This window comes from Centroberyx gerrardi, chromosome 6 (genome assembly GCF_048128805.1).
Source record: "Centroberyx gerrardi isolate f3 chromosome 6, fCenGer3.hap1.cur.20231027, whole genome shotgun sequence".
Classification (NCBI taxonomy): Eukaryota; Metazoa; Chordata; class Actinopteri; order Beryciformes; family Berycidae; genus Centroberyx; species Centroberyx gerrardi.
In genome coordinates, this window is record NC_136002.1 from 22900947 (window position 1) to 22910649 (window position 9703).

Sequence of the window (9703 nt, forward strand, 5' to 3'; positions counted from 1 at the left end):
CAGTTTTGCCTTGGAATCTTATTAATTTTGGACAGCAAATACACAGATCAATTTCATATTGTATTACAACCAAATTCCTCTCAAATTTGGGTCTGAACTAAACCTCATAAAATATTGACTTATTTACAGTAAAATGGTGCACAGACACTGCTGCAATGCGTGGACTGATGGTAAAATCAGCTGCTAAATTCACAGGATTATTTAGAGGTTCAGTGTGAGAAAAACATAACAAAAAAAAACTTTGACCATTGACTTTTCTTACAAAACATTACCTGCATTTTATTATCAGTTTCAAAGCCATAATGCAATGACCTGTCAAAAGCTGAGAAAACAAAAACATTTTTACATGATCCTGCATTGAATATCTGACAGACAATAGTTTGCTCTTCTGATGCCGAGTAAAACAAATGTAGAGGAATGGTGTACAAATCACTACTGGTAGGTGTCAGCTAAATCTACAAATCAAAACTTTGAACAGAATTGAGTAACTGATGTCCCCAAGGTGCCCAAAAACCACATGGATCTCCCTCACAAATTGCATTTATTATTTTCAACCATCAAGAGACTCCAGCCCAGGACTGAGTTAGTATTACGGACAGCAGAACATTTCCACGAGGCAGCCTGGGCTCTTTTAGAACCAGCTGACTGGAGCTAAACATACAGATAAGATAAGTGGCCTTCACCACACTGTCTGGACAGGGGATCTTATTCGCTGTCACTGGCGTCGCTGGAATCCGAGCCTTGTTCACTCCCGCTTCCGCTCTGAGCGTGGGCCTCTGAACGGTCGCTGCTGCGGTCGCTGTGTGCCGGAGAGGCGCTGCCGCTCCTCCTGCCTCCTCGGTGCCCTCCCTCGTCCTCGCTCCCGCTGCCCTCCTCCCCGCTGCTCCTGGCAGAGTTCTTGGGCTCGTTCTCGTTGTCGTCGTTGTCGTCACTGTCGTCGTCGCTGCCGAAGATCTCTTCCTCGTCTCGCATCTCCCTGGTCCTCTCCTCGCCGCTCTCGCTCCCGCTGCCGCTGGCTTTCCTCCTTCGCTTCCCAACCTCCTCGTCCTCTTCTTCGTCTTCTGCCCGTTGCTCCCGGTCTTCGTCCTCCCTCTCGGATTCACTGTCGGAGTTCTCTGCCTCGCTCCCGCTGCCCTTATCTTTCTCGTCGCCTGGAAAACACGGTAAAAACATCAGAGAAACAGCAGATGGTGAACGATTTAGTGGGCACATGCTGACTGTTACTGTGGTGCAGCAGGTAGCAAATTCAGTGCAAATTAAGTGAAGAGAAAATCCACTGGCTAAGTGCCACTGGATAAAAGAAACAGACAACTGACCAGAGTCCTGCAGGTCTTTATCCAGGTCCATGTCTTCCTCTTCATCTTCCGGCTCATGGTTCTCCAGCTGAGCCTTACGTGCTTCCTGCAGACAATAAAGGGGAATGACATCACTACACTACTACTGACTGAGGAATGAAGAAGAATCCAAGCTTACAGGTATCATTACAAAACGGATAGTTCCAGTCCTCAGTTCTGATTGGCTGTCATGTTTGAAGTCATTGTAAAATACGCAAGTGCACACAGTGAGCACATAGCAATTCATTTAAATATTAACATGCTTATCAAAAATCACCACTCATACTGGTACTTCTGTGTTGCTTTGTGATTACTTTGTTTAGCTACTGTTCAAGAATGATATTGTGTGGTGGAAGAATAACATTTAATCATTATATTTTGAATCTGATAAGATTTACTGAACCGTTGCATTCTTTTTTAGTAAGTATGCTAAGTGTTGTGCTCAATAACATCTCTTAGCTGTCTAAACAAAAAAGAAACAAAAAACAGCAACACTAAAGCACTGTGTTGAGTGCTTTTCATAAGATGGCGGCAACACACTATTGTATTTAAGGACAAAGAATGTGAATGTTCAATAAAACTTAATTTTAATCAGTAATAAATAATAAATGAATGTTATTCTTCCATCAAACAAACTGTCTAATAATTGGCACAGAGTCCAAGCTTATATGTATGATGACATGTTCAGTACAAAGACTTGAAAAATAATTTAAAAACCTTTTAAAATAATATAAACAAAACCAGTAGTTCTCTGAGAGCAGCTAGACTCACCTGGGCTTCCAGCTCCTTCTCGTTCATGTCTCTGTGCTTACACACCAGCACAGCGTTTGTGGTGGACTGAGCTCCGGCCTTGGCTCTCCTCTTGCTCAGACGCACTCTGCAATGCACAGCAGTGTGTCAGAAGACAAGGCCAAACACAGTTTCTCATGAAAGCCCCCCATGCCAGTGTGGGTGGTATTGATCTGCAGGTTTGTTTTGTACCTTAACAACTGGCATCAAAGATACTAAACCAAAACAAGATATACTTATGATCTATAACACATTTGCTATGAATATGAATGTAAAAATTTACTTTCCTCTTCTTCATAGTGAGGCGAAACAAAAAACAAGCCTCTTGTCTGCACATTAGTTACCTGGTCTCAAGCTCATTGTAGTAAACACCATCTCCATCTCTGAAGATGAAGAAGTAGTTCTCCTCATAACCCTTGCTGGCTTTGTTCTTCACATTCCAGTTGTACTCCCTGGCTATCTTGTAGTCATACCTGAAACACACAGACAACAAAAAGCATGTTAATAAATACTTATTGTAACTAAGGTTGACATGAACAGGCAAAGCAAAGTAACAGAGGTCATGATTATAATGTGCAGCAAAAAAAAACATGTTTCTGCTGATGTCATAGCTTTACTTACAGCTCCTCTGGCATGTAATCCAACTCCTCGTCCACGTCTCTCTTGCGCTTGCGAAGTGTTTCCTCATTTGGCAGGAAGTAGGCCACAAACTGATTTCCTTCCTCATCCATCATACCTCTGTATTGTAGAGTAACAGACCATGTAAATCAGTGGTCATAGAAAAGATCTACTGTATATACACGCACACATATCCACAAAACCGATGCTTTATCTACACACCGGATCATGGCCTGAGACATCATTTCCACTCCTGCAGGTCCCGACATGTCTTTAGGTGCAGGATCAGAGTCAAAGATGACCTGAGCACATGGGTTGATCCACATCTGGGGAAACAAGGTACAGATAATATCAATATCCAAAACCACAATGTGCATGTAATAACTATGATTGCTCAAGAATGCTCACGAAACTAACAATACATATTTAAAAGAAAGAAATGGAGTAAACATGTAGTATGCCTTCTGTATAGTGTATTAAGACAATAAAATAAATGCTTGAATGTAAAAACACAAATAAGAGACAAATAAAAAAAAAAAGAGGGAAATAGAACAAAAAAAACATGATGGGGGGAGGGAGGGGAATAAATTAAAGAAAATGCCTGCCTTATTCATGTAGTTCTCCCACTACAGTGCTCATGGCATGCAATTTGAAATCATCACTGACTCTAAAAGCCACTAAGTGGAGTGAAATGTTATGCATGTTAAAAAGCTTGCTCACCTTGAAGTCAGGGAACACAGGCAGTACCTCCACAGGAGTAACTCTGGGTTTACTGTAGTGCTGCGCAATCTGGAGAGAAAAAAAAAGCATGTTTACAGCCCATAAAAGTCAAAAAGTTTTTCCCATTTATTAAACTAGGCAGGTTGACCATGAATACATTCATATTTACAGCCTGGGGGAATAATTACAGAGGGAGCAGAGGGTTACAAGCATGCACACATTCACATCTGGTAGCTGCCCGTTACAAACACAGTCCTCTACAGCTGGCCACAGAGCAGCTACACAGGGGCTGGAGGTTAAGTGCCTTGTTCAAGGGCTCCCCAGCAGCGGTTTCTGACAGAGGGGAGAGTGTGTCTCATTCTGTTCGGCAGCCCACTTCTCTAACTATTAGACTACTGCCACCCTAAGCCAATTTAGTAAGGCATTAATGTGAAAGTCATAACCTTTATTTAAAAGAGAAATCATACTAAGAGCAAGATTCTCCTCTTCAGGTGGGCACTAAAATAATAGATCAATCAAGAACAAAGGGAACAAAGAAGCACAGTACACAAGGAAGACAATAGGCTCTCAGGGGGAGAAACAATTCTTTACAATTGTAAAAAAAAAAAATACAATGTGCAGAAATATGTACGCATGTGCAACACACATGCAGTGACCTTTGTGACTAAAGGATTTTGCCTTTTCAGGCTGTTTTCCTTAATTAATTATTGGAGGATATATTCTATGAAGCTGTATTGAAACTGCAGGACAAGGCTGGCAGCCTATATGGTGCATTTTAGTTTCTTGTAATATGCAGGTTGTAAACAACAAGGATTTGGTCAGCCTGGTAATATGCTCCCTCACCGATTTATGTGCATCCTCAAATGTCTTCTCAATGGCAGCAATCTGGCTGTCTCTGTCCTTGTAAATCTCCTCCTCTGTGAACTGCTGTTTGACAGACACACCGATTCTAACAAAAGAAGACAGTTTGATTACTGAAAGTCACATACTTTAACATTTCAATAACAGCAGGTAATGTAAAAGGTAGGGGCATCACGCCTGCTAGGTCTTAGTGACTTACTTGACTTCCACTTTCTCATTGGAGACGCCATATCTGTTAAACTCTGTAGAAATATATTCTGTTTTCCTCATCCATGGGACCACCTTGGCATGCTGCTGCGATCTTCAGAAAGAGGAACAAAAGGTTCAAACTGAACGCTCCACACAATTCTTAAACAGTGGTTCAACATGATGCCGCACATTTGGTGACCTTACCTCTTAGAGCTGGATGGAGCCTGGATGTCTTCTTCCAATAGCTTTTCATCAGCCGGATCCAAGAGAACTGAAAAAATGAAGATTTAAATCAACCAGCATAATCTCTGACATTGGTGGACATTTGGTCATGAAAGGATGTGGCAAGCAACTGTCCGCAATTGAAGACTTACTGCTAGGATCTATGCGGTAGGTGTCTGGGTTGATGAGATCAATGGTGACCCCGAGGTCTGGCTCGGTCAGGAGCTCATGCTTGTGCTGCTTCTCTAGGGAGGTGGCTTTGTACTGTACAAACCTGTCACAACACAATAAGAGATATCAGGCCTTGTCCGTGTTCGCCCATGTCAATTCTAGTGACAGTGAATGGGGAGGAAAAAAGCAATGAGGGCATTCACCTGTGCTGGTCAAATGGATATGTGATGAATTTGGGGTCAAAGGGGATGTCAGGCAGGCTGTTGCAGTATTTCACTCGACAGACCACTCCTGACCTGTCACAGGAACAAACACAGCCCGAGTTAGATGGACACATTTTTACACAACTACTACTACTTTTAAAGAGAGACATTCCAAAATACATGATAACAAACTTCACATTGTTAAATTCTCTTACCTCTCTGGGACCGTTCTGTGAGAGGAGTTCCTACTGTAAAAGAAAACAGATGTATGTCATACTTCTCACCATCTCTCTTAACTTACTGCTAGACATATCAAAGCTACATATGTTGTTTAGGTATTGAGTCAATACTGTACTACTGTGTTTTTTCACTGTCCTCTCTGTGCAACATTAAGTGAGATCCTCTTTGCAGACAATCTCTTGTACCATGCTTGTCCCAGGTAAATACTGTTTATGTTTGTTATGTTAAGAGTCTCAGGGGAGAACCACTGCTTTTTACAATTTTTAGGCTCCTAAAAACTACACCTTTATTTCCCTGTTGCTTCTGCCCTGCAAAAATGTCTATCTTAACAAGTCATTTAGTCTCATAATCAGTCTTATGATCTTATTCTTGTCTAAAAAAAACAAGTGGAAATTATGGATGAGATAATGGCACTACTTTCCAATGCAGCTTCACTTGTTTCAGGAGTTTACTAGGTCATATCTTGGAACAACACAGAATAAGGCACTCCACTGGTGTCAAAACAATGAACCTTGGAAAAGTATTTAAAGATGCTGATATGCATTGCAAAGAAGAAATGATCCCACCCCACTGGAAATAAGGTTTTCAGATTAAATACTAAAATAATCCAGACGTCCAAATTCTTTGAGTGACTAGCTGTAAAAATGTGACTCAAAATAATCAGTTTCTCTCTCCTGTCAGTACCTGCAACTGTTACCTGTGCAGTATTCCAGTGTCACTAACGTAAAGTTGCACCAACCAAATACATGTGATGTACAAATTAAAAGAGGTTATTTGATTTGCCTCGGCTTTACTTAACTAACACGATCGCCTGATAAGACCTAACTATCTAATGTTACGAGCTGTAATGTTAGGTTAGGTTAGCACTTCAGTTATTAGGTTAGCATTAGGTAGCTAACTTAGCCTTGAGCTTGCTTGTTGTCGTTAGGTTTCCTCGTAGATAACGTTAGCTAGGCACCGACAATGAACGATCATATAAATTAATGACCTGTGGGTGCGTTAACATTAGCTAACAAACCTTAGTACAATCTGTTTTATGTAGAAAGCTAACTAACTTGTGGAAAGCTTAATGTTTTTTTTTTACCTGTGGCCGTCTTCTCGCTGGGCTTGTGTCTGAATAGTTGGAGCCATGTTCAACACAAATCGCTCACAACTCGCAGCACAGTTTCTTATTTGTACAATTGATCAACAAAATCACCCCTGATGAAAACGATCGCCTAAATAAAACCACAACATATAAAGTACACTTTCCGCCACAATGTGCACTTTTGTTTTTCCGTCCGACTAGCTGGTGACCCCGGTCTTGATTTGCAGTTGTCTCCCGGTGAGGCTTAACTTTATAGTGAGCGCCCCCTGCTGCCCCGGCATGGGAGGTGGAGACACTGGACGCCATTCCCTTCAGTGCAGCTTCTAGTTTATTTAGGCAAAGACGTGCACTTTCAAAAATACTTGCATTTATTCAGCATGACAATGAATACAAAAAACAGCATACACATAGTTCCTCTCAGATACAAAAGCTGCCCGATACTATCCGTTTGTTTTGTTTAAAAGCAGTTTAACTCGTGGGGAGCAAGCACAAACACACAGAAGTCTGGGCAGGCCACCATTCCCACTGCTTCCCAAAGTGTTACATCTTTTTAGTATAAGTTAACTATTATTTCTGGCTAGAACAGTGACATATTGCATTGACAGAGTAGTCTTATCATAGGGTACACTCTCCTCGTATTATTCGCTGATCTCTAGACAGTATTATTCTATGTTGTGATCAACAAAATAAAAAAAGATATTTTTTCAGATGACCATCCCTGGCCACAGTGTATCTACGTCAGGGTTTTGTGTGTGAAAAAGTAAACTTGTTGTAAACTCTTGATCAATCCCATACACTTCCATGTAAACCCAAGAACATGGCTCCCCCAAACCCCAACATTCAAAATTGGCTCCTTGTTAAAGCAAACATTCACCAAAAAAAATCTGTTTGATAATTGGTTAGAACATTCATAAGCCTAACTAATAACAAATTTACTGCAATTCAATTTAAAAACAAAACAAAACACAAATGTAGCTGCAAGCTGCAACAATTGCGGTTGCACAGAATGACAAAACGATGAAAATGCTGTCTATGTGCAAGTCTCACCATGGAGTTCAAAAAAATAAAACGATGCATTGAACCCATCCTTTGCTACCCAAGCATTTTCTGTCAAACTCATCTTGCTTCACCAGTATCTGAGTGAAAGATAAGTGTTTAATGTTACATGGTTGGGTGTGATACACTTATCATTCATTAAGAACCTCCTCCTTAATTGCTCCTTCACTGGTACTGCAAATCTCCACCCACCTATCATTAAACGTGGGCCTACGGTTAGTTATGTTGAGAAGGACCATGCACTACAGTGTGCTAGGCAGTCAGTGCAAAGGAAAAATAGCTACTGATTTTCATCATCATTAGACACATAACTCCAATAACCATCTATGGAGAGTCCTTTCTGTGGAGTCCAGAGTCTTCTTCTGTCTCAGGTCTGCATCTGTCTTTGTATGCTGGTGTCGACTCTGTTGGGAGAGACAAGAGATTAGGCCTTACACATAGACACACGCATCTTATATTTTGACACAGAATTATATAATCTCAATTTGCTTTTTAGTATTATGCTCAAGAAAACTACCCAAACGTACACCAGGGTCAAGACAAAGCTCTCACCTGCTCAACATGTATAGCATCTGACCAGGATCATCTGCAAATACCCTGCAACATCAAAATAATGGTTACAATGGTTACAAAACAAAAACACACACATTGACCCATGGACCATGTTCACAAAGCATTTAATCTTATATCATTCAATACTTCAAGTCCACAGTGCAATACGCCCATAAAGTATCAAATGAAGTCTTGTTTGTTCATTTGTAATTTGTAAATCTGACAATCTATTTTAAAACAGAGAATACACAGATTCCATTATGGACATTTCCCATTAGGCCTTGTGTGTATTTCCCCAAATCCTTCCTCCCCTCAGTTCAGGACACAGGGCCGAAGGACACTGAAGGCCCTAAGTTTGAGCCTTTAATGAATAAAATGACGTCTAGAATGATACAGTTTCACAGTAATATTTACCTTCAAGATTCAACAACTTAAGTGTAGACAATTTCTATTTCAATACATATTGAAGCAATTGCACATTTAATTTAATCTAATTAAAAACACTTAACAGGATGTTAAACAGCATGAGTCAACATTAAGTGATGTCATGTAAGATGCTGAGATGGAGATGATGTCCTAATTTCCACCTCATCTCATCCTGCCTTCCCTTCTCCCACTACTTCCAGGTTACCTCCTGGTGAGAGAGGAGTGTTGGTGAGGGAGCAGAGGAACAAATCAGATGGGGGAAGTTTGGGGTAAGCACCCCAGCCACTGCATAGATTATATGGAGAACCCAGAGAACGTCTCTTACCCATCTCCCCAGTGGTAGAACGCCCGGTCCTGGTAGAATATACACAGAAACAGCCACACACTTATTGTCTCGACCCAGAAGATGACAAACAGGAACCATAGTGATGAGAGTAGGACTTCACACAACATGCTGGAGTTCTGCGGACAGTATAGGAGAATGGAAGGGAGAATAAATCACATCTGACCACTGTGCAACATCAGTAGCTACAGAGATCATATTACTTCTACGTCAAAAACTCAACGTCAAACGTTTAAAATGACAGTAATTTAGGACGTACCTATTCAGTGACTGAAATAACCAAGTTAGAAAACTGGCTAACGTTAGTTGGTGCTACAGTAATAGTTGGTAGCTAGCAAATCAAGGTCCAAACAGTTCTATCATATTAGCTAACGTTAACTGTGCTAAACTATATAGCTAGCTAGTTAACTTCAACTCCGACGTTACGCTTGATCAGAGACACAGTGGTGTTGGTCAATGAATTTGGTGTAAATATTTATTGTTCTAACGTTAGCTGAGCTAGCTAGCTTGGCAAAACTAATGTGAACGTCAGCTAAGCTCGAGCTGGAAATCGCTGTTGTAGCTAATCGTTTTTTACAGTCTACTTTGACATATTCTATAGCACTTTATCATGCACCTTTAACGCTGCCTTTGTGCCGCACATCTTTAAATTTATATTGTAAAGCCATTTACTCACTCAAGTCAAAGACTTCTGAGACGGCATTCCTTTTTCAAAGCTAGCCAAACATTCACTTTTGTTTACAACGGTCTCACGTTTCACGTTGCATGTGTTTCCGGTTTGGGATCAGTTAGAGCAGTGGTTCCCAAACTGGGGTCCAGGGACCTCCAGGAGGTCTTAAGAAGAGTTTCAGGGGTCCCCGGCAAAATGAGGAAGTTAACGTATTTTGAAAAA

The 9703-nt window shown here is 40.9% G+C and overlaps 1 protein-coding gene and 1 long non-coding RNA gene across 2 annotated transcripts; both read right to left on the minus strand.

The window, feature by feature from the left end:
* Positions 1-21: 21 nt before the first annotated feature.
* On the minus strand, positions 22-6643 carry paf1 (PAF1 homolog, Paf1/RNA polymerase II complex component). Its single transcript, XM_071927313.2, has 14 exons — positions 6432-6643; positions 5323-5355; positions 5108-5200; positions 4886-5007; positions 4716-4782; positions 4522-4623; positions 4305-4410; positions 3462-3530; positions 2964-3067; positions 2745-2861; positions 2468-2596; positions 2106-2211; positions 1317-1401; positions 22-1151 (listed from the first exon to the last, which is right to left on the minus strand). The coding sequence occupies exons 1-14, from the start codon at positions 6476-6478 to the stop codon at positions 706-708; spliced, it is 1626 nt and encodes a 541-aa protein (XP_071783414.1). The 5' UTR covers positions 6479-6643; the 3' UTR covers positions 22-705.
* A 141-nt stretch (positions 6644-6784) lies between these two features.
* LOC139933253 (uncharacterized) lies at positions 6785-9569 on the minus strand. Its single transcript, XR_011785585.2, has 4 exons — positions 9488-9569; positions 8794-8930; positions 8043-8087; positions 6785-7894 (listed from the first exon to the last, which is right to left on the minus strand). It is a non-coding gene; the product is annotated as an uncharacterized LOC139933253 (long non-coding RNA).
* Between the last annotated feature and the right edge of the window lie 134 nt (positions 9570-9703).

Coding starts and splice junctions, on each gene's coding strand:
- paf1 (XM_071927313.2), bottom strand. CDS start 6,478: ATGGCTCCAACTATTCAGACACAAGCCCAGCGAGAAGACGGCCACAG. Junction 3,531..4,304: donor TTGAGGATGCACATAAATCG/GTGAGGGAGCAT, acceptor TTTTCTCTCCAG/ATTGCGCAGCACTACAGTAA. Junction 2,212..2,467: donor TACAATGAGCTTGAGACCAG/GTAACTAATGTG, acceptor TGTGCATTGCAG/AGTGCGTCTGAGCAAGAGGA.